Genomic DNA, 24691 nt, shown 5'->3' with positions numbered 1-24691 from the left:
TTCAGGACTTTGCGGCAAACCTGCACGGCGCCCGGATCTTCTCCAAGGTCGACCTTGTCCGAGGGTACCATCAAATCCCGATGCATCCTGACGACGTCCCCAAGACGGCTCTCATCACCCCGTTTGGCTTCTTCGAGTTCCTCCGCATGCCGTTCGGCCTGAAGAATGCCGCACAGACGTTCCAGCGGTTAATGGACGCGGTGGGACGGGACCTGGACTTCGCGTTCATCTATTTGGATGACATCCTCATAGCCAGCGGCAGTCGTCAGGAGCATCTGTCCCACCTCCGTCAACTCTGCGCCCGACTGAGTGAGTACGGTCTTACAATCAACCCTGCCAAATGCCAGTTCGGACTTGATACCATTGACTTCCTGGGCCACAGGATTACTAAAGACGGGGCAACCCCTCTGCCCGCTAAGGTAGATGCGGTCCGCCACTTCCCCCGACCCACCACGATCAAAGGCCTTCAGGAATTCGTAGGTATGGTCAATTTCTACCGCCGCTTCCTCCCTTCAGCTGCCCGGATCATGCGCCCCCTGTTCGCCCTGATGTCGGGTCCGAGCAAGGACATTACCTGGGACGAGGAGTCCGCCGCCGCTTTCGTTCAAACGAAGGAAGCTTTGGCTGACGCCGCAATGCTAGTGCACCCCAGAATGGACGTCCCTACCGCCCTCACAGTGGACACATCAAACACGGCAGTCGGTGGGGTGCTGGAGCAGCTCATCGCAGGTCGCTGGCAACCCCTGGCGTTTTTCAGCAAACACCTGCGGCCACCCGAGCTCAAGTACAGTGCTTTTGACCGGGAACTGTTGGCAATCCGGCATTTCAGGTACTTCCTAGAAGGTCGGCCCTTCACCGCATTCACGGACCACAAACCGCTTACCTTTGCGTTTACGAAAGCATCCGACCCCTGGTCATCCCGCCAGCAACGCCACCTGTCCTACATCTCTGAATACACAACGGATGTCCGGCACGTCTCGGGTAAGGACAATGTCGTGGCGGATGCGCTCTCTCGCCCTACCGTTCATGCCCTTTCCCAAGGGGTAGACTTTGAGGCACTGGCAGAGGCACAGCAGGTAGATGAGGAGATTCCGAGTTACAGGACTGCAGTCTCTGGTTTGCAGCTCCAGGACCTCCCCGTGGGCCCGGGTGAGAGGACCCTACTCTGTGACGTCGCCACCGGCCAGCCCCGTCCGGTCGTCCCCGCAGCCTGGCGGCGACGTGTTTTCGACTCCATTCATAACTTGGCGCATCCCTCCATCCGGACAACTGTCCGGATGGTTTCCAGCAGGTTCGTTTGGCATGGACTCCGCAAACAGGTCAGCTATGGCCAGCCTTTTGGGGACTCAGCTGCACCACACCACTGCCTACCACCCACAGTTGAACGGGCTAGTGGAGCGTTTCCACCGTCACCTGAAGTCGGCCCTCATGGCCCGCCTGCGAGGAGCCAACTGGGCGGACGAGCTTCCCTGGGTCCTTCTCGGCATCCGCACAGCGCCCAAGGACGACCTGCACGCCTCGTCGGCCGAGTTGGTATACGGCGCGCCCCTGGCCGTCCCCGGGGAGTTCCTACCAGCCCCGAGGGGGCAAGAGGAAGAACCCGCTGCAGTCCTGGGCAGACTTCGCGAGAAGCTCGGTAACCTGGCCCCCATACCCACTTCACAGCATGGGCGGCACCCGACCTGCGTACCCAAAGACCTACGGAACTGTAAGTTTGTGTTTGTACGAAGGGGCGGGCATCGGCCACCGCTGCAGCGGCCATACGAGGGGCCGTTTACGGTGCTCCGGAACAACGGGTCCACGTTCGTGCTGGACGTTGGGGGGAAGGAGGAGGTTTTCACGGTGGACCGCCTCAAGCCGGCCCATGTGGACCTGGCGCAACCGGCCGAGTTTCCGGCGCCTCGGCGCAGAGGCCGACCTCCCAAGCAGGTTCTGGCCCAGGCTGTGGACATTGGGGGGTGTATCGCCGGTTCTGGGGGGGGGTTATGTGGCGGCTCATTTCCTAGCGTATGCGAACCGACTCACAATTAGATAGCCTACGGGGGTTTGCGAGCACAGAGCTTTGGAGCCTCTTCGCCATGGGGGGCCGGTTGACAGAGGCTTAAAAGTGAGGCTGAAGTTTTCGAATAAAGTTTTTTCCTTCAACTGCAGTTACCGACTCCGTGTCGTAATTTTAGCGCTGCTTGTAGCACACCGCTACAATGACATAATTTCAGACTGTCCATATTAGGACTGGTTCTGTCATATTTAGTTATTTTAGACATAATTGTAGATCTTTAGCCTCCACAAATTGAGCTGTAAGATTTCATAAAGGATGAGGTTTGAATACTGTTTCCAATTTAAAAAATCCTTTTGCAAGCCTTGTGCCTCTCTGTAATTGTGTGGATTCATTGTTCTGAATTGTCATTGCTGATCAATCACAGCACCATATTTCAGAATAGTGTTGTAAAGAATTTTGTGCTACATCATCAGGATTGGGTATAAATTGTGATGCTCTGAGTTCAGAAGGTTGTTCAGTAGGGTTTGGTGTATCTACTGTTACGAACCCCGTAACTGGAGAACTTACCAGCAAAGATAGAGAGGTCCGTTGAAGTCTGATGTCACTATTTTCAAATGTTTTATTTATGAAGGGACACAAAAGTCAGGTTAATACATACATTCAGATAGTGCACATCGTCAGCACTCAATCTAAAGCACGGGTATAGTAATAATCATCATTAAGAAGTGAGCTCTGCTGATGTCTAGGGGTTAATAGATTGTCCGTTGGAAATATAAAAGTCACTCAGAAAGTCTGCAGGCCTCAGCCCTTTGAAAATCGCTGGGTTTCATGTGGGGCGACCGAGAGAGAGAGATTGGGGGAGAAGAGAAAGAACTTGCTGAGTCTTGATGAATATTCCGTGAAATCGGGGGAGCATTGGTTTCCTCTCCCCGATGTTAGTTAAAAGCGGTTTTCTGTGATTCCAGCCACAAATTCCAATCCCGGAATCTAACGCACGTGGCTTCCTTCGGAATGGCTTCCAGCTGCTGCGGGATCACTCTCTCGTGTCTTCTTGGTGCGTCTGAGGGGCTGTCCCCCTGATACTCTCCTTTATACTTCCTCACAGGGTCACGGATGTCAATCAGGTTGGGATGATGCAATCTCTCTCTCAACCAGCCCACCTTGCCCGAGGGCTTTTCACGTGGTCTCCATGAGACAATAGTCGCTGTCGTCTTATTCTGTATCCCGGGTGGGACGTGCAATTTGGCACGTTTCTCTCTCTCTCTCACTTCCTGGGTCTACTGACTCCCCCCCCCCCCCTCAACGGGTGCTCTTGCGATTCTCACAAAGGAGGTGGCTGGGATCATAACACCTCCCCTCTTAAAACATTTTTACCAGCGGTTAAAACGGAGTGGTACACAGTCTTACAGGAGTTTTGAATCTAACACAATACACAGGTTTTTCTTTTCACAGAGTACTACCGTTATACATTCAAGTCAGTATCTAAATAGTTAACGATTACAGTGTCTCTTTCTTTAATATCTTACATTGCAAACCGTACATCAGACTTCAATTCAATAACCACCTATTTATTTTTTTTCTCCTAAGCAACAAAACTAAGGAGGTGTGACCTTAGCTTAGGTGCATTTACAAAAGTTTACGCGAATACTAATCGTTTCAGTCGTTTTACGTAACCGGCAGGTCTCCAAAGGGGTGTCTTTATTATTCACAGGCTTTGGCACAAACCCGTTCAACCTGCTTGGCTGTCTAACAATGGCATCCCCATTAACCGTCGCCTCTTTTGCGGCGAGCCCCCCCGTGGGGAACTTGAGTAGTTTTGCGTGGGGAACTCCCACCCGCCCCGTTTATCGGGGTTATTTTAGCAACACCATGCCCCAGACTTAGACCATCTCCACCCAATTCTTTGATTTCACCCAGGTGGCTGGCCCTTTTATCAGTCCCCTTCAGGCTATTGGTGTTTGATTCGAACTCTTCGCTCAAGAAGCCTGTCGAAGGCAGCCTCTTCACACCCCATCCTGGCATAACAATAGAGTGGGGGGCCCTGCTATTTCCCGGCTCACTCTGTGAGCAATTTGCCAGGTTTAAGATTTCTTCCTTCGATTTGGAAACTACAGACTTTTCGTTTCCTTCGCTAACAATCCTCACCTCCCCCATTCTTAAATTCGGCGTTAACTTTGAACCCACCTTCGAGTACAAACACCGGGGAACTCACACTTCCCCCGGTTACCAAGATTAACCCCTTTCCCACTGAACCAAGTCCATCTGACCCACAAGGACGGCCGCCCCGTTCCACTGGGTCAGATACCTCAGACTCCTTCTGAGCTCCGTTACCAGGTTCAGCACCTCGTGCATCCCCATCTCGGACACACTCAAACGGGACATTGGCCTCTTCCAGGCTTTCAACACCCGTACCTTTTTCAAATTCTAACTTCCCCCGATCCTCCCAGTTACTCTCTGGGCAGCTCCCACCCGGGAAAGGGGCAAACCTGCGAGCTGAAACAACCTCCTCGGCCCTCTCAGCAGACCCCTTCGAGGCAAGGGTATCCTTTCCATCTAGGACTGCCCTCACCTCATTATCGGGAACACCTTTAGAACTCTCAAGTTCTTCAAACAATTCTGCCAAACCAGACAGATCATCCATGTCCAACTCTGGACCTTTTAACAGCTTTATCTGTTTCTCATCTTTATCTCCTACCTTTAGGACCTTTCTCTTCGCTAAAGGCAGATCTATCTCCTCTCCCTTACTCCCTTTCACTTTACTACTCTTCGTCTTACCACCCTCTAAACCCGCATGGCACAGGGTCAGCAAAGGCGTCTCGGCCAAATCAAAACCGGCCAGATTTAAACTGCTCTCGTTCACAGCTCTCTCTCTCAACATGCTGCGAGTGACCCCTCCGGCGAGATGGTCCTTGGGCGCTAGGGGTGGGGCCACCGTACTCGCCGGTCGCCAGGTCGGCAGCATGGCTGACCAAACCTTACCCCCTGCTAAATCGTTTCCCAGCAGCATGTCCACGTCAGCTCTCGGGAATTCTGAGGGCACCCCTATTTCAACTGATCCATACACCAGCTCACAATCCAGGATGACCTTATATAAGGGCACCATTTCTATCCGTTTATTTATTCCTTCTACCTTTACCATGCCCGTTTCCCGACCAAATTCTAGTACCTTACGGCTAACCAGGGATAGTTCAGAGCCCGTATCCCTCCAGATTCGTACAGGAACTGGTGTGTCTCCCTCCGTCACAGACACGGTTCCGTGTGACAGACAACTCCCAGAGCCTTCTCGTACTCTGTCTACCCTCGGCTCTCTGGTCGATTTGCTGATTACCACGGCACACCCGATAGGGACTGCGGCTTTCCCTCTTCCTATCTCCTTTCTCGGAGCAAAGCATCGAGATGCAATGTGCCCCTACTTTCCACAATTAAAACAGGTCAAACCTGGAACCCTCTGGCCGTCTTGCCTTTCCCCCTCAACCTTACCGCTAGCTCCTGGTGGGACCTCTGCCTCACTCGTCAGACTTTCTCGATCGTTCCCACGGTCTCTCTGGGGACCTTTATTTGAGGGAGTCTTTGTCTTGTGGGTTAGGGCATATTCGTCCGCCAACCTGGCAAATTCTGAAATGGACTTATCCGGCTTCTCGTTCAAATACACCCGGATCTTCTCTGGAACACAACTTTTGAATTCCTCAAACAAAAATAACTCCCTGAGATGCCCATAATCCTCGCCCACTCTTTCTGTGGTGCACCAAAGGTCCAAGAGCACCCCCTTCTCATGGGCTAGCTCAGTATACGTTTGATTCCACCCTTTCCGTAAATTTCTAAACTTTTGTCTATAGGCCTCAGGTACCAATTCGTAAGTCCGGAGAATGACCTTCTTTACCACATCATAATTCTCCGCTCCTCCCTCCTCCAGGGACAAAGCCGCATATGCTCGTTGGGCCTTCCCCTTTAACACACTTCGTAACAGCGTCACCCACTGCTCTTTTGGCCACTTCTGATTTACTGCCACCTTTTCAAAAAGCAAGAAATAACTATCAACATCTGTCTCCTCGAACGGGGGCACCAATCTCAACTCCCTACTAACATTAAACCGCTCTGCTTGGTCTAACCCTTGATCTCTTCGTTCGTTCTTCATCTTCTCAATTTCCCGGTCATGTTGCCTCTGTTTCTCTTTCTCGGCCCGTTCCTTCTCTTTCTCAGCCCGTTCCTTCCCTTTCTCTTCTGCTTCTAGCTTCTTTAGGTGAATTTCATGCTCTTTGCATTTTCCTCTCTCTCTCTCTTGCCTTTCCCTCTCTCTCTCTTGCCTTTCCCTCTCTCTCTCTCTCTCTCTCAGCCGCTTCCAGCTCTTTTAACTTAATTTCACATTCCAACTTTAATTTCTCCACGTCTAACTGAACCGTCCCCCTTGATGGTACTTTGTCAGGGATATCTTCCAATACCTCATCTTCAAACACATTCTTCCCAACGTAATACTGAGTTATGGCCCTTCGTACCTCCCGCTTTTTCATGGATGACCTCACTTCTGTGAGGTTCAACCCCTTCGCTAAATTTAACAAGTCTGATTTGGTGGCCGCCTCTAGCGCCCCCACCGTCTGGTTTTCCATAAATTCACCCACGTCCATCTTTGCTGGTTTCCCGTCTGGCTACCCGCGTAACCAGATTCAAGTTTTTGATTTACAAGCCCGATTCACTGGCCTCCCAATTTGGTGTCAAATCCCGAGACGAGAATCCCAACTGTTACGAACCCCGTAACTGGAGAACTTACCAGCAAAGATAGAGAGGTCCGTTGAAGTCTGATGTCACTATTTTCAAACGTTTTATTTATAAAGGGACACAAAAGTAGGGTTAATACATACATTCAGATAGTGCACATCGTCAACACTCAATCTAAAGCGCGGGTATAGTAATAATCATCATTAAGAAGTGAGCTCTGCTGATGTCTAGGGGTTAATAGATTGTCCGTTGGAAATATAAAAGTCACTCAGAAAGTCTGCAGGCCTCAGCCCTTTGAAAATCGCTGGGTTTCACGTGGGGCGACCGAGAGAGAGAGATTGGGGAAGAAGAGAAAGAACTTGCCGAGTCTTGATGAATATTCCGTGAAATCGGGGGAGCATTGGTTTCCTCTCCCCGATGTTAGTTAAAAGCGGTTTTCTGTGATTCCAGCCACAAATTCCAATCCCGGAATCTAACGCATGTGGCTTCCTTCAGAATGGCTTCCCGCTGCTGCTGGAACACTATCTCGTGTCTTCTTGGTGCGTCTGAGGGGGCTGTCCCCCTGATACTCTCCTTTATACTTCCTCATGGGGTCACAGGTGTCAATCAGGTTGGGATGATGCAATCTCTCTCTCAACCAGCCCACCTTGCCCGAGGGCTTTTCACGTGGTATCCATGAGACAATAGTCGCTGTTGTCTTATTCTGTATCCCGGGTGGGACGTGCAATTTGGCACGTTTCCCTCTCTCTCTCTCACTTCCTGTGTCTACTGACCCCCCCCCCCCCCCCAATGGGTGCTCTTGCGATTCTCACAAAGGAGGAGGCTGGGATCATAACATGATGAAGTGTCCTACTCTTCATCATCCCGTTTCTGACTTGAAGAATGAAATATTCATCACGTTCAACTGAGAAGCACTGGACATATTATCCCTTAATTCTGCTGTATTATTGACACATTCGTACTAGCAGTTGCCTGCACAACTATTGGAAGCAGGATGTTACCATTTTGTAGTACTAGCTAGAGTGCCACCACAATTGTTGAGCTCTCTCTGAATTGCACTAATGCTAAACAGTAATTCTTTCTACAATGATGATGATGAGGCCTCCATCAGTCAGGGTTGACCACGAATGTTGCATCCTAGCTGTCTAGATACACAAGCCAGGGAAGTACGATATGGAGAGCAAACTGTTGCCCATGTAGCAAGCTCCCCCTCTCCACTCATCCGATGAACCCAAAGATACTTCAGAGACCGTTTGAATTGAACACAATGTAGGACTGCCTTAGGGGCTCCAGCTCTGGATTTTCCTCTAGGTTTACTCCCGAAGCCTTCACGATGAGTGTGGATAGCCACAAGGCATGAGAGGTTTGAGATCAGAGTGCTCCTATTCTTAGATGAGAACTAACCATGGCTGTTTTGCGACTAGATGACATTATCTGCATGTGATGTTTTCCAGGTGCCTTTGCTGGGACAAAGTAACTTACACAGATGGCCTAAAAGCTTCTGAAGACAATGGTGCAAATAACTTAGCTGTTATTGCCTGGTTTAATGCCAACCAATTAACATAACCCCACTGTCCTGTATTTGGCTAATGCAGACAAGCTATCGCATAGTCACTTCACTTTGCAGACTACATTTCTCAGCAGCCAGCCCAGGAATCCTTCTACTGCTTACAATTAACATTAAGAACTGAAGGCTGATTCTCATTTACAATAAGTTGAACAAAAAATTGTTATTAGAAGTATAACTTTGTCACAAACAGCTGCTGCAGTAGAAAGCTGAGGTTAGCAATAGGTCTCTCATTCCCTGAGGAGTGAATATCCATCACAGATGTTAGTTGCAGAGCAGACCCTGCCTGCCTGTGTTGAATTACAATGTTGAATTCCCCTTGTTTTTAGAATCTCTCAGCTATTCCGCCTTTCAATGACATTCTTGCTGGTCTTTTCTCTGAATATCTTTAGGTGAATAAGTGTCTCTTGCCATAGGGAGAGGGTTCCAAACTTCCACCGCTTGTGGCTTTAATTTGTGGTCCATCCTCGAGACCTGGACTCCGCAGCCGGTTGAAAAAGCCTCTCTGTCTGCTGCATCAGTTACTGCTGATACTTTGTATTTGTATTTCTGTTAATCTATCTGTTTAAATTACATTTAGAGCAATATACCTTATTTGCACAATCTCTTGTGTAATAATCATGGTGAGCAAGTATGGCTTAAGCCAGTTATTTAACAGAAATTTATTGTGTTTGCCTTAATGAGTTTATAAAATTTATGAAAGAGAAATTTATGAAAGTATAAGTTTCATAAATATCTCAAAGATCTGTGTATCAGTCGTAAGGTGTGGAGGAACAAAAACTCCAAGGCTGGGTGCAGGGATTTAATTCTGCCAGAATGTGAGAAGATGAACACTACACACAGACTTTCTTAATGTTATGAGACAAGCCTGTGCTCACTAATCAACAACTTATATTGTGAATTTTATTTTAGATCATTCTTGGGATTGCATATCTCTGTTTGCATTCCTCCTTGTCATAAATACCTGGATTTAATCAGCAGTTTATACAAGTCTGATATCACAGCTTCCAGCCTACAGTGTGGTCCTCTAGATGTGAGCCACAGCATCTGCCCATTTGTGCTGTGCAGAATCCCACTGGCACTGCACAATTAGCCCTAGATTCATTGTTTTTCATTCCTTGGCTTAGTTTATTTATCAAATGGAGAAACATGGAACTGTCCGCTGAAGATTCATAAGCACAGACAACAAATACTTCAAGAGAAATCCAGTTTATTTTGCTCTCTTACATACATTTCAAGAATGTTCAACAAATTTGTTCATATACATCAATCATCCAAGTGTGATGTTAAGCTGTACAGATATTATTTCTATTTATAAATTTTGTTTCCTGATTATCAAATTATTAACAAAATTATCTTCTAAAATCTAAATACTTTATATAAAATTCACAGCTCTATAGAATTTGATTTGTATGGATCTTAAAATCTGACATTTAACGGCGAAAATCCCACAATTTAACTTCAAATGCAAATGGTTTTAAAACATTACAGTAAACTGATACCAACAAAACTTGTAAGTTCCTTTTTAAAATGGTTCCATTATATTTATAGTTAATAGTACTGACATCACAGACTACGTACAGAATTTCAACAGAAAAAGGGGGAATGTAAAATTTGTTTGACATATGATTTTGAAAATATACATTGTGCTCTATCTACCAGTAAAATTAGAACCATGTTTAACTTTTTATTCTGTAACTTCAACTTTCTAAAGTAGATCTTTTTATGGAACAGCTAAGGATAAATCAACTTTCAATTCCTGGTAAATCATGTAAGACCATAAGACATAGGAGCAAATTAGACCATTCAGCCCATTGAGTCAGCTCTGCCATTCCATATGGGCTGATCCTGGATCCCACTCAACCCTATACATCTGCTTTCTCATCAGGTTCTTTGATGCCCTGACCAATCAGGAAACGTCCAACTTCCACCTTAAATATACCCATGGATTTTCATTCCACTGCACTCTGTGGTAAAACATTCCATAGATTCACTACTCTTTGGCTAAAAAAAGTTCCTCCTTACCTCAATTCTAAAAGGTCGCCCCTCAGTTTTGATGCTGTGCCCTCTAGCTCTGGATACCCCCACCATAGAAAACATCATCTCCACATCCATCCTATCTAATCCTTTCAACATTTGGTAGGTTTCAATAAGATCCCCATGCATTCTTCTCAATTCCAGTGAGTACAGGCCCAAAGCTGCCAAACACACCTCATATGTTAACCCTTTTATACCCTGATTCATCCTTGTGAACCTCCTCTAGGCTCTCTCCATTGACAACAAATCTTTTCTGATATCTGCAGCCCAAGAACTGTTGACAATACCTTTTGGGCCTCATATCTCAATCTCCATATGTAGGATTGAGAAGGTGGTGTGTGAATACAGATTGCTTTCTAGTCTCATGTCTAAGTTGTTTGTATGGAATTGTGGGGCTGGGATAACAGAAGTGTAGGGAGCAGGATTTGGTCAGTTGCAAGTTTTATTCCTGTGGTCACCAGTCCTAATTGTGGCTAGCAGGGGACTTAATCAGCTCTTCCCCATGCCAACCCCAAACACAAGATTTCCATGTGAGTAACATTCAAAATGAACAATCCACCCATGGAACACATAAACTAACATCACTTCTTACTCTTCTGATCTCTAATGCCAAATTTTAACCCTTTTCCACAGAATGCCTCTGTGTCTAGCTCATTGATTAAAAATTATTTACTAATAATTATGTAGGACTAATAATTCATTTGGAGAGTACTTTATGACATTATCATTGTAACGCTTAGCAGTTACAAAATCTACTTCATTACCAGAGATATCAAATGAAGCCGCAGACTTGGAACAAAGTTTATGGTTTTCTCAGGATAAGCAGGTAGTATGACAGGAGTAAGCTTCAGGATGAATGATGAAACTCTCAGAAGACAATGAAGAGGAGACACTGGAACGAACCACTGGGTGCTGATATCACAGAGTTAACACCCGGGGCTGAGCTTCCATCATTCCCCGTCGGATAATCCAGAGATGGAATTGATTCCCTGATTTTGCAGCTTCAGTTTTTTGAATTCTGTTTCTTAGCACCTGGAATAAAATCAAATAATTTGCACTGTTATCTACACTAATACTGTATAAAGTGTCTACAATAACACATTTAAGAAGATTATTAAACAGATCTTCCACAAAAAGGAGCAGGACTCTAAAACATTTAAATTTGTAGCACCTTATTGATGTTGCAGTGTCAATAATCTAAAATGCATTTGACGGTGATCAACTTCAATTTCAATCTTTGTAAAATGAACTTTTTCATTCCTGAATGCATTGAGGCTCAGACAATATTCAGGCATGAATGATAGCCTGTGAGGTAACTTCTGCGCCACTCATGTGCCAGGCACTGACAAGAGAGGATCAATTCACCCAATCTTGATATTAAAACAACCATGGAGTCTCTACTGATGGGAAACTCAAATGGCCCAATCACAAAAACACAGAAGCCACACGAGCAAGTCACATTGAGGGTATCCTGCAGCATATGACTAACTTCCTACCATCTTCTCTGTACCCAACGTTCCTCGTATTCTTCCGGAGATTCAAAGTCTGATCCCAAAAGCTCACTCCTGCTCGTGGGTTGACCAATAATGAATTACTAGTAAGGAGAATGAGAGTGAGAGGCCATACTCTGATGTCAACTGTGCTCTTGTTTGCTGACACTCGAGGTTGTGACTCAGATAGGCTGGAAGGACCAACTGCTGTTAGGAATGTTCAGCAAGGAGGGGCAGACAGTGCCCGACACCGCAGAGAGCCAGATTCAGATGGTGAAAAGAATTCACCGCAGTTTTATTCCGAATTGTACAAACATCAAAATACTGACCTTTATAGGCAGTGAAGAGGACCTCCAACCACTTGGCATCAGGGTCCACACACTTCTTATTCTTATTTTTCAGCGTAACACTTTGAAAAGAAGGTGATATTTACAAATTTACTTAACAGAAATTGGACGACTTCTCTTAAAGTGCTCTGTTTTAATAAATAAACAGACACTAGACAGGGAGAGGGGTTAAAGGTGATTGTCTGACTCATTTACTCACATTATTTCTGCTTTATCGCAGTGGGATCCACGGGGAATGTATTTCAAGCTCTGGATGGACACCGGATGAATAATATCAAAGCTGGTCTGAAGGCACTGGCACCGCCCTTGTGCTCCTGGGATCAGAATACCTGAGAAAAGATTATATTCACTCAGATCTCATCCTTTGTTCAAGAGCAAAGACTGTAAAAGTTGCTGGTAATTCCTCAATAATTTCTGCTCCATCAGTGCATGACCAGAAAGATATATTAGATGCTTGCACAATCTCATTATTAGATGTTGCAAGCATCCACTAATGAAATAGCTTATCACCGAAATACAAAGACCAAAGAAAGGCTACAATCCATGAAAACAATATAAGCATTGCTCAAACATAGTTCACTGGAGCATTTCTTTCTGCTTCTGCAGCCCAGCTACCTGATCAGTCTTATTAGTCTGTGGCATTTGATTTTCAGTTAAAGAATTTAAACATGCCTCACATAGCAGTGTTGAACAGAGAACATATAACACCATAGACATGTTAACTGCTCTATTCATAGCAAACGACACATGAAGCACAAAAATCATGGACTTTTGCTATAGTATAATAAAAAATAAAACATAAGTTCAGTTATCTCAACATACCCTGTGCAGCAATGGCACACAGGAGGAGGATGAGGATGGTTACAGTGGCTGTTCGGTCCATCTTCCACTTGGTACTGCTGGAGAGATGTCTGCTGAAGGATCGTCTGTTCAACGCAGCAGGTCTCTGCAGAATCACGTTCTGAAGTAGAGGTCCACTGAGCTCCTATTTATGCAGATTCTCTCCTCATTTGCATCATCTCTTGCAGTGAAATCTGCCAAATTCTACAGGGAATTTCCCTGCCCCCCCAGACATCTTCTTTCACTTTTGCAATTGTACAGTTAAGCAATTGTGTGGTTACAGATGAGTATAGATTATATATAACAATTTGTATTGAATTACTTATGTGGGCAAAATGAACTAACAGTTTTGATTTAAAGAATAATTATCTAACGCTAGTTTTTGCTTGGAAGGTTCACAGCCCAGGAGAGAATGCTGATCTCATGATGGAGTTTAAAGCTGTTATTTCCAGGAAATCATTCTCCCTTTCACAGTCTGCACATTACAGTATGTCTTTATGCACCATGATGCTGCAGGTTTGTTGACTATGCACAGGAATAAACATTGTTCCATGTTGGATACAATGCCTGCTTCCAGGGAAGACTTGTTTCGTTGTAGCAGTGGTTCTGGACCTGGAATAACTTGTACTTCCTGCTCCTCCTTGGTATCCGAGTCCGTATTTACTTCTGCTGTGTTACAATTCAGCATGTGTAAAACACCAATGTCCATAAATGGCAAAGCCTATAAAAAGTAGCATATACAGCCCAGTATATCGCAAAAAGAGCCCTCCCCACCATTCAGCACTACTACAAGAACACTCCAACATCAGGATCCCTACCATCCAGGACATGTTCTCTTCTTGTTGCTGCCATCAGGAAGGAAGTACAGGACCCTTAGGTTTCGCACCACAAGGTGCAGGACCTGTCATTACTCTTCAACCATCAGGCTCCTGGACCAGCGTGGATAGCTTCACTCACCTCAACACGGAACTGATTCTGCAATCTATGGACTCACTTTCAAGGACTCTAGAGCTCATGTTCTCAATGTTATTTATTTATTCATTATTATTATTATTTTCTTTTGTATTTGCAGTTTGTTTTCTTTTGTTTGACTGTCTTTGTGTGTAGTATTTTATTGATCCTAGTGTGTTTCTTTGGATCTACTGTGAATGCCCCCAATACAGTGAATCTCCAAGTTGTATATGGTGACATAAATGTACTTTGGTGATAAATTTACTTTGAATTTTGTTTAAAGTTACAGCTGTATGTTTTATATATTACAATTAGTAGTGATTTAGTTATACCTAGCTTTTAAACATTTAGACACTTATTTCAGGGAAAAGGTGTAAAAACCATTGTTGACAAATCGACTGTTTTCAATAAAGCAAAACAAAATCTAATTCTAGTTTTTACTATATTAACTGGCAAATTGTTATTTAATTTTCAATCAAAATATACTTTATTTATATGTAGACATATATAAAGGTCAAAGTACAATAAATTAATATCTTTGTTTACATTAATTTTACTCTCAAACCAACACAGAAGGCATGTAAACTATTGACCTTTCCCACAATTCCTTTGTACTGTTTCAGTGGGGCACTCAGCACCCTTCAGGAATGTATCATCTTGTCACCTTGATGCACTGGATGACCCAAGTTATGAGAAGGCCAACTGCGTCTTTCACCAAGTTGATCTTTTTCCACATTTGGTTGTATTCCCAGGACATACTTCCCTGGGAACAGCCCATTGATCAGAGTGCCCTATGCTACACAGATGGTTGGGATAAGCCTCATCCTTTTGCAGGCCTTTTTTAGTAAATATTTGTGCTTTGGAGTGATGTCAATGGGAGCATGCATTGAGATTGGCACACTGACCACTCAGGGAGGATCTGATGAGGAGAACCCCGCCCCAAAGTCAAGCCCGTCCTTCACCTTTCCAATTAAAGGTAAATCCTCAGTGCTTGTGACACGTGTGTTTGCATGCTTCACTTCTACATACTGCTTAATGCAGTCTTACAGAAATTGGACACCCACTGACCTGTTTTATAGACCTGTATATTACCACCTGGTCGATCCATTCTGGATCTCCAGATAAAACACAAGATTGTTTGGGCAGTTCAGGGATTGAGAATAGGTCACAACCAGTTACATCAACAGCACCTTGCAACTGATCGTCAGGTTCACGCCAATCATTGAGAGAGAGAGAGACTGCTTCCATGGTCCCAGCCTTTGTCCCCATTGGCTATCTACTACAGCCAATTCTTGCCACACACTCGTTCTACTTTGAATTCAACTCTTTGCCAATGCCCCCCCCCCCCCACCGCACCCCTCATCTGCAATTGGTTCCGGCTCCTGAGACCAAATGTAACTATTTAAATTACAGACCAGCAGGGGGAGAGGAGTCTGAGCAGAAAACAGTGATATTATCCTGTAATTGGAGGGCTTTAATCTAAATGCCCCCCCCCCCGTCACCACTCCTATGCCTTCATTCTTTCTAATGGATTCAACAGAAGTTTATTTCTAATACACAAAGAAAGTAGAAGAGAATATGCAACCTTGTCAGACTCCAGACTCAAAAGAGAAGATTTCTGTTTCTCACCTGTTCATTCAGACTGCACTTCAGATGTCTACGCATTTGTGTACAACTCCTGGTTCACACCCAAAGTTCATTTTGGAGAGCACATTCATTTTGCATGTGTGCGATATTATGTCAAAGTCCTTCTCCTGGTCCAAGCTGACTAGGCGAGTGCCCAACCCTCTGACCCACACATGTGTGATGGTGTTTCTCATTAGCATAAGACTGTCAGAATTTTTCCTGCAGGGCCCAAATTTGGCTTGGCTTCATCACTTGTCCCTGGCCCCTCAGGAGAACATGCTGACCACACTGCAGAGTTTAACCTGCAACTTGCTGGATATAACTCTCCCTTTCGCAGCCTGCACATTACTGAGCATTTTAATGTTGCAGGTTTAGAGAACATGTACAGATATAAGCATAGTTCCATCACTGGATGCAATCCCCAGCGTCAGCATGTTGCTGCGGTAACTTACAGTTCTGAAATTAAATCACTTTCACTATTCCTACCACTACTTTATCTTGTTCTCAGAGATTTATATCAAGCAACTATTTTTATTGGAGTTAAAGTGGGGAAGAGATTTAACAGTGAGTCATCTGTGGCAAGATGTGATTATGTAACGGATACTCTTTGTCAGACTACAGTTCCACATTTTGTAACTGACCCAAAATATAATCACTTTACAGACTTGGCAGTGATCCTTGGGTTTAATAACAGCAAAGACTTTTATGAATTACAGGAAATCTGATTTCCTCTAACTTGACATAAAGTTGTTCAATGGGGTATATTTCCACTCATGTTTGACTGTATAAAGCTGCATGATCAGTTTGTAGATAATCATTGAGATTTGATTGCTCTGTGATATACTTTCTGACATAATGGGCAACAGCGAATATGACTTCAGCCAAACAATCCAAGTCAGAATCAGATCAGGTTTATAATCAGTGACATCTTTCATAAAACTAATTGTTTTGCAGCAGCAGTGCAGTACAAGACATAAAATTACTACAACTTACAATAAATAAATAAACAGTGTAGAAAAAGGAATAGTGAGGTGATATTCATGGATTCACGGACCATTCAGAAATCTGATGGTAGAGGGAAAAAATCTGTCTCTAGAAAATTGATTCGAAGTATGTATACAGAATACCACTCAGAGATTTGTCCTCCTGCAGGTGGCCACAAAAGAAAGAATCACCACGGAACCCATTCAAGGAAATGTCAAACACCCAACACGTGAAAAAAGAACAGACTGTGCAAACGGCAAAAAGCAAGAGGACAACACCTGGAATATCAAACGCCAAGCGAAGAGTCCAGTAGTATTCAACTTAGATCAATCGGTTCAGCACCATTCCTCCATTCCATGCAGGCTGCAGAGCAAAGCATTCTTTACTGAAACATCCCGGACCGCATCGATCTCCCTGATCAAACTGCTCAAAAACAGCAAACAAGAAGAGTGACCAGTGTCCAGAAATGCATGCATAATGAACCCAAAGTTGCCCAGAACGAGTCTTCCACCTCTCTGATCAACTCTTGCAATGTGGATTCCAAGACTGCTGCACATTCCTCTGACTGCATCGAGTGAGAGAGAGAGGAAGATCAGACAAATGGGGTGGCATGGTAGCACAGTGGTTAGCATGATGCTTTACAGTACAGGTGACCAGGGTTCAATTCTCTCCACTGCCTGTAGGAAATTTGTACTTTCTCCCCATGACTACCTGTGTTTTCTCCAAGTGCTCCTGTTTCCTCTCACAGTACAAAGACCTACTTAATTGGTTGTGGTAAATCGGCATGGTGTGTATTTAACCACTTTACCTCTTGAATATAGGCCATGTTCTTGTGGGTAGTCCAGACCACAAGTGGATGCTTGGCTCCCCCAGCCAATGTCTCCGTTACTCCACCAACTCCCTATTCCCCATGTCATAATTCCTCTCCTCAGGAGAGAGCCAGCAGGAGAAGAAAGCACAAGGCTACTGGTCAGACAGGAGTCATTGCGAGAGAACAGCCTCAATCTGTGGGTTGTGGAAGAACCAACTGGAAATCAGGAGAATAAATGAAATGAAACTCAATAGTCTTGGTTTGCTACTGATACTGGTAAACTGATGGGATCAGCAAGGTGGCAGATCCTCCCAGGGCCTAGAGGTCTTCTGTCCAGAACCATTTTCATGACTGTTTGTTTGAGACAAGCCAGAGGGAAATCAAAGATGTCTTGCTAACCCTAGGTGCATGAAATTGCCTGCTGTGCCAAAATCCACAAAGGCTTCAAGGGCATGTTGTTGTTTGCCCCAGGAGATGGAGGTGGACAGCACGACACCAGATGTAGAAGGCATAGGAGGAATGGCAGAACCTGTAGCAGACCTCCCTTCCTTGTCTGGGTCTGGATGTTCTTCCAATGACTCAGGACAGGCAGAATGGAAGTGGCCCAGCTCACCACAGTAGAAGTAATGTTTTCCTTCATTCTCTGGTCCTGCTCAGTTAGAAAGAGTCAGGTTAGTCAAGTTCTGCCTGGCTGTTCCTCCTGTGGAGGAGGTTTAGGTTAGCTGGGGCTGAGCATGACTGCAGCGCAGGCAATGAGGCTGGAGGGGCTTGGAGACTGACATTCCTTAACTGTGGTGCTTTGTTCTCCTTTACCGGAGACGATTGTCAACCCAGATGGAGGTAACAGTGAGAATCTCAAGATCTCCAACTATGCCACTAGTTGCCAATTCATCTTTAATTTCACCAGATAGCACATGGTGGAACATGGCTATAGGAGCTTCAGTGTTCCAACCTCTCTCTACCGGCTGTGTGCGGAACTCAATCATGTAGTCAGCCATACCATCAGTACCCTCACGAAGCCAGAGGAGTCGGTTGGCTGCCTCCCGTCCAATGACTAGGTAATCAAACACCTTCAGCATCACCCTGGTGAAAAGCCATACATCTACACACCAGCAAGTTCTTTTTCCAGTGTCGTAGCCCAGACACTCAGAAAATTGCTCAAACATGCATCTATTGTTCCCAAGGTGTGGGTCTTAAGTACTCCAATAGTGTTTGACCAAGATTAGGTACATGGATTTCAATTTGTCAGCATTTGAGGTATTGCATCCCAACATTGTCAATGAAGTCATACACTCAAGAGATTCTGCAAATGCTGGAAATCCCAAGTAACGCATCCAAAATCCTTGAGGAACTCAGTAGGTCAGACATCGTCTATGGAAATGAATAAAGAGTCTATGTTTCAGGCCAAGACCTTTCATTAGGACTCCCCATTGTTAAAAAGGTAAGCCTATGGTCATCTATCCATAATAACATTGTAGATTTTGTTTTTTAGATAATTATTTTGGTTTTGTATTTCGCTTTTCATTCCCCTCACTCCTGGCTATGCTTGCGCATGCCAATAAATCTTGGAGTTGACAGGGAATTTTGAATCTGAAAATGAATCTACAGTTTTCTTTCGAACATAAATAATCTAGTTCTGTGCTTTACTCCTCACTTGCTAAGAAACTAGATAGCCAGGAGAGCATGCCGGAACAACATTTTGCAATCTACACATTACAGCAAGTCTCTGTGGACTTGAATGCTGCAGGTTTGTAAAAAGTACACAAGTCCAATGCTGGATGAAATCCTTACTTTCTGTGAAGAATCAGCAGATCTGGAATCATTCTTTATTTACATCCTTCTAAGTATTCATATCTTAATTGTCTACCCAGGTGGCTCTCTAAGGATAATGTTCCTGCAGTGTAAACATGCACTACCTCACTCTTACTCACTGCAACCCCAGAGGAAGCTCCACACTGCAGAATTGTTGTTACCGTTGCCCTACCTTCCATAATTCTATTGCCACTAAGTTCTGGCTGATGCCTTCAAACAAGGTTTCCATTTCAAAGTAACACATGATGATTCAGTTGTGCCAATATCAGTTTGCTTATCTTCCAACAAATGCCAGTGTATGTCACTGTCTCTGAGCACGTCATGCTGAGGTTAAAGGTTTATGGGTTTCTAAACCGTAGCCATTTCCCAGATGTGCCAAATCCTTTGGCTACATTTGCAATGGCTCCTCCATTTGATAAATCAGAGGTTACAGGAATTTGGCAAAAAATTAGACCTGGGGCCAAATATCTGATTGGTATTTACCTTATTGACAAACAGACCAGGTATGAGAGGCCATACGCCATACTCCTGCTGCTATCCCCCGTGCTTTCATTTTTGCTATTATGTCATTGAGAAAATCAGATACTTTGAAATAAAATAACATGAAAACTTTCGTTACAGCCACACCAACTAAGAATAGTGAAGAAATATAGCAACATAAAACCATAAATAATTAAATAATAATAATAAGCTAATCATGCCAAGTGGAAATAAGTCCAGGTCCAGCCTATTGGCTCAGGGTGTCTGACACTCCGAGGGAGGAGTTGTAAAGTTTGATGACCACAGGCAGGAATGACTTCCTATGACACTCAGTGTTACATCTCGGTGGAATGAGTCTCTGGCTGAATGAACTCCTGTGCCTAACCAGTACATTATGGAGTGGATGGGAGACATTGTCCAAGATGGCATTCAACTTGGACAGCATCCTCTTTTCAGACACCACCGTCAGAGAGTCCATTTCCACCCCCACAACATCACTGGCGTTACGAATGAGTTTATTGATTTTGTTGGTGTCTGCTACCCTCAGCCTGCTGCCCCAGTACACAACAGCAAACATGATAGCACTGGCCACCACAGACTCGTAGAACATCCTCAACATCATCCAGCAGTTGTTAAAGGACCTCAGTCTCCTCAGGAAGTAGAGACAGCTCTGACCCTTCTTGTAGACAGCCTCAGTGTTATTGTCCATTCGTATCCCCAGGTATTTGTTTTAATACCAATATCAACAGTTTCCTGTAGAAATCAGCAGGTATCAGTAGATTAAAACACTCTTATTTCCAATACATGATTCCAGAACAGAGGTCTCTCTCTTTCTTACTGTAAGAGCTGTCGGAGATCTTTACAGTAACCAATGTCATGAATAGGGTAAACTCACAGCTCAGTTTGAACAAGCAGAGACCTCTTAGGAAACCTCCATCTCAGAATACTTTGCCATTTCAGTTATTAAATATGTTCCAGGCTGAGATCAAAATATTGTTGCGCAGCCTGCAAAAAGAGGGCATTAGCCAGGAGAGTGTGTAGGTGAGAAAGGATTACTCGTTGGGAGAGAAGGTTCACATACTGCTTCTCCAGCACCGTGAGCAAAGTAGACCTTACTCATCCCTGTTTACACTTTGACCACTTAGTGCTAAAGGCTCTTCATTGAGAATCACACTTTACAAGGTTGGTTTAAATCTATATTGGATCGTATTTTCCCATTTGAACAGTTTTGGATTGCCTACACAATAACCCAGTTCCACATTTTGTAGTGGGCCCACAGGTCACGCATATCTTACAGACTTGGAACTGATTCTGAGGATTATAGTAAATAGGAACTAAACCCTGGACTCAAACATGTGAATTACAAGAAATGTGACATTTCATAACTTGATGCAACATTGGGTATCATTGATAAATCCTCATACGTTAGAAGATTTCAAGAAGGAGCTAGATAGATATCTGATGGATAGGGGAATCAAGGGATATGGGGACAAGGCAGGGACTGGGTATTGATAGTGAATGATCAGCCATGATCTCAGAATGGCGGTGCAGACTCGAGGGGCCGAATGGTCTACTTCTGCACCTGTTGTCTATTGTCTATTGTCTATTGTCTAAGATCTAATGTTCTGGCTGTAAAAGGATGCAGCTGTGGAAGTGCACATATGGATGTTTCGTGTGGAAACTGTCTGATGTTTTTATTCAGCAACAGTCAAAATAGGTTGAGAAACACTGAGTTATTGACTATTCCAATTCAACCCCAGGAAGCTCAGTGACAATGAGCGTGGAGTTAAATCTGCCAGTATGGGTTTTCCATCTCAGTGAGTCTGCATCAGTGAGCCTTCCCCAGCAGAGCAGCTCTCCTACCCAACACTGAGTGAGCACACTAGACTTCTGGCAGATTTTAGTAAATGTTTCAGCTGGCCTGACCCTTCATAAGAGCCCCTACCAAGGTACCATTGGAGATACAGATCTACAAGGTTCTGCAGATCCTGGAACAAACTTCTGGAGAAACTCTGTAAGTTAGGCAGCATCCATGGAGAGAAAACTATAGTTGATGTTTTGGATTGAGACCCTGCAATAGCAGAAAGAGTGTAGAGGAGAGGTAGCAAGTTTATCCCTGAGGTCAAATTTCCTGGTTTTATGGTGATGATCTTTAAAGCTCAATTATCTTATGCCACTATATGCCCATTTTTACCCTATTTCTACATTTTCCTCATTCTTTTCTTCCAATGGAGCACAATCCTATCCGTGCCAATTCCCTCAAATCCCTGATCTTCCTCAGTCCTGCTTTGCATCTCCCACCTTCATGAGCTAGCCCTGATTAAAGCTGCAGCATCTGTAGATCCAAGGTGCCTGGAACCTTCTGTTCCAAGAATCTAACAAACTTGAGCAATCACATTTTTTGTTCAATGTAAAACTTATTCCATTTCACTACGTTACCCTCACTCACCAGATCATTCCATCTGCCTGATTTACCAACCTATCCCTTACCTGATTCATTCCTGAAATCCTCACTCATCAGACACCAGAATTTCCCTCAGTACCGTTGAGTACAGACACCAACGATCACCAGCTAAGCCAACACATCAGCACTCAATGCCAAGTATACTCAACCCAATTAAACTTTTGAACCAAATATATTAAACACAATATACTTAACACATCCCCAATGTCTCCACCAGCCCCATCTGAGAGTGATAGGATATACTGTGTATAGATCGTGGGTTATTATATGAGTAAAAAAGCATTTGATGCACTGTGTGGAACACAGGTGTAGGACAAATTTGACAATCTTGCAATGAATTGCAAATTCTCACCAGATTATTATGTGCTGTAAAAATAAAATTCGCTGGAGATGGTTTAAGACTCTTGCTGGAACACTTGCTGAAGCAAAGAAGGCCCTTTAGGTTCACTGTTGGTGAGTGCTGAAATATCAGCTTCAGGACTTTCTAGAGCTGCTTCAAGTTTCAGTTTCCAGATTTGTGAAGTGCAGAACCTGGAGTCATGTTGTCCCCTCCCCTCGGGGAAGTACAAACATGAGGGGAGTTCACGGCTGTCAGTGTGTGCAATGCTACATGATTTCCAGTAAGTCAGCTTGTTTTATGCTCCATGTGGTTCTGTATCTCAAAGTTACATTTGCCTCTGTCTACAAATCATTGGAAATGTATCACAACAAGCAAAAAGACGTGGAACCCTCAGGCTCAGCCAGCACATGTTCGTCCAGGGGAAAACAACTCCTGGCCCTGCCAAACTGAGAAATCTTGTTTGTGTGGATGCTGCATGATGTGTCGCCTGGTTACAAACCCGCACCATAAAATATCAGACAGTATACCATATGCAATTAAATGATTGAACTTTATAAATCTTGACCTGAATAAAGGGTTAGTAAAGAAAATAAAAAGCAAAGGGGCCCATTTCAAGGAAGAAAGTCTATACCCATCATTGGAGCTCATTGATACTGCTATTCATAAACCATCGACCTCCTCCAAGTGTAGCCAGCCCTCAGACCCTCGCTCCTCAGTCCATTCCGTCCGGTGGTCTTCTGACTCTCTCCATTCGCATCCTCTCTCTCCATCACTCCCTGACAATAAAGACCGTGAGAAACCTGGCCTCCAGGCACACAGGAAAGAACGACCTTTCCTCATTGGCCAACCCCTGCAGTCCAAAGCTTCATTATCTCTAGCCATAACCCAAATATTGCTGCTACAGAGAAACCATTACATTAGCCTTAAGAGTGAAACCTTACAGTGTGTTACACTCTCTCCCGACCAAATGTAGTCATATCCTCATGACGGTGAGATAATTCGCCAACAAAACACAAAGTCCAATACAGGTGTAAAAGGCAGTGGCATAGCTCCCCAACAGAGCAGGGGGTCACACTTTGTTCCTCTGGGGCTACATAGGCCAGCCTATCTGGGGGTCTCCTAATCCTCTGAGACCACCGTACCCCCTCATCTAACACAATAGGAGAAGGGCCGGGAGTCTCCTCCTCAATCAGTGAGGAGTTAGCGAAAGTCAGCATGTACCACAGAACCCGAGTGCTCACAGTCTGGGGTTTTGGCCAGGTGGTAACCGCCTCTACCTTTGCTGTCAACCTTCCCCTCTTTCCTATAGTTTCTCTCCGGCTTGTCTCACCATGGCCTCGCCTTACCTGGAGCACCGATAGGCGTTGGCAGTCCCACCACCATTATGTCAGCGCTAGTCTGAACTAAAACAAGGTCTGAGCCTGCCACTTTATTAAATCTCCATGCTACAATTTCAACTTCAACAACTTCTACATTCCAAAACCCCGTTAACCTAAACATTGCTGCTACAGAGAAACCAATTCCTTAGTAGTGGAACATTACATAAAAACCATTACATTAGCCTTAACAGTGAAACCTTACAGCGTGTTACAGATTATTCCCACATCAGCCATGTTATAAGCACATTGGAGTGAACAGAAGCAATCTGTTCTGGGAGTGTATAATAATCTTTATTGTTCTCTGTCAACAAAGATAATGAGTTCCACGGGAGGTATAAGGCTTGGAGCCAACTTCTACTGCACTGGTTAATGAATTCTTAATACATTAAATTCCCTCATATCAGTAGTTTAAGTCAACAAATTAATCAGCACATCTAAAATTCATCACAGAGGCACATTTTTTTTTTAGAAAACCTGCAATTGACAACCATGAGATTCCTACACAACACCAGCAATATATTCAATGTCAGAAACTGCTCTCCTTTCTTTGGCTGTTATATCCAATGATTTCCAAAGTTATGTTTGGATACAGTTCTTTCAATACCACATATCTACTTTGTCCGGGTTGCAGAGGTGGACCCAGTGAAATCAGTCTCCAAGTAGATTTAAATTCAACTATGTGAGGAATACAGAAGTGAATTGATATTCTCAGCATTGGTGGCCAAAGAGATTATATTCTAATCCTGACATTGTTAAATTGCTCATAAAAAAGAAACAGTTCATATCCATCCTCCGTCAGATTTCACTGACACACTGACGTTCATTCCAGCATCAGATGCAATAGGATTTGC

At 44.4% G+C, this 24691-nt stretch overlaps 1 protein-coding gene across 1 annotated transcript; it reads right to left on the bottom strand.

Annotated features, from left to right (window-relative positions):
* Window positions 1-9483: 9483 nt before the first annotated feature.
* Window positions 9484-13100, bottom strand: LOC132404364 (interleukin-8-like). The gene is made up of 4 exons (XM_059988508.1): window positions 12976-13100; window positions 12353-12482; window positions 12136-12215; window positions 9484-11348 (listed from the first exon to the last, which is right to left on the bottom strand). Exons 1-4 carry the CDS (start codon window positions 13034-13036, stop codon window positions 11320-11322), a joined length of 300 nt encoding a protein of 99 aa, XP_059844491.1. The 5' UTR covers window positions 13037-13100; the 3' UTR covers window positions 9484-11319.
* Window positions 13101-24691: the final 11591 nt, after the last annotated feature.

Source organism: Hypanus sabinus, chromosome 14 (assembly GCF_030144855.1).
Source record: "Hypanus sabinus isolate sHypSab1 chromosome 14, sHypSab1.hap1, whole genome shotgun sequence".
Taxonomy (NCBI): Eukaryota; Metazoa; Chordata; class Chondrichthyes; order Myliobatiformes; family Dasyatidae; genus Hypanus; species Hypanus sabinus.
This window is presented reverse-complemented; position numbering and strand designations above follow the sequence as displayed.

Bases quoted from the DNA above. Each gene is read 5' to 3' on its own strand.
- LOC132404364 (XM_059988508.1), bottom strand. From the start codon at position 13,036: ATGGACCGAACAGCCACTGTAACCATCCTCATCCTCCTCCTGTGTGCC. The intron at 12,483-12,975 runs GTATGTTGAGAT...ATCTTTTCTCAG, and splicing joins GTGTGCCATTGCTGCACAGG to GTATTCTGATCCCAGGAGCA. The intron at 11,349-12,135 runs GTCAGTATTTTG...ATTTTATTCCAG, and splicing joins CCTCTTCACTGCCTATAAAG to GTGCTAAGAAACAGAATTCA.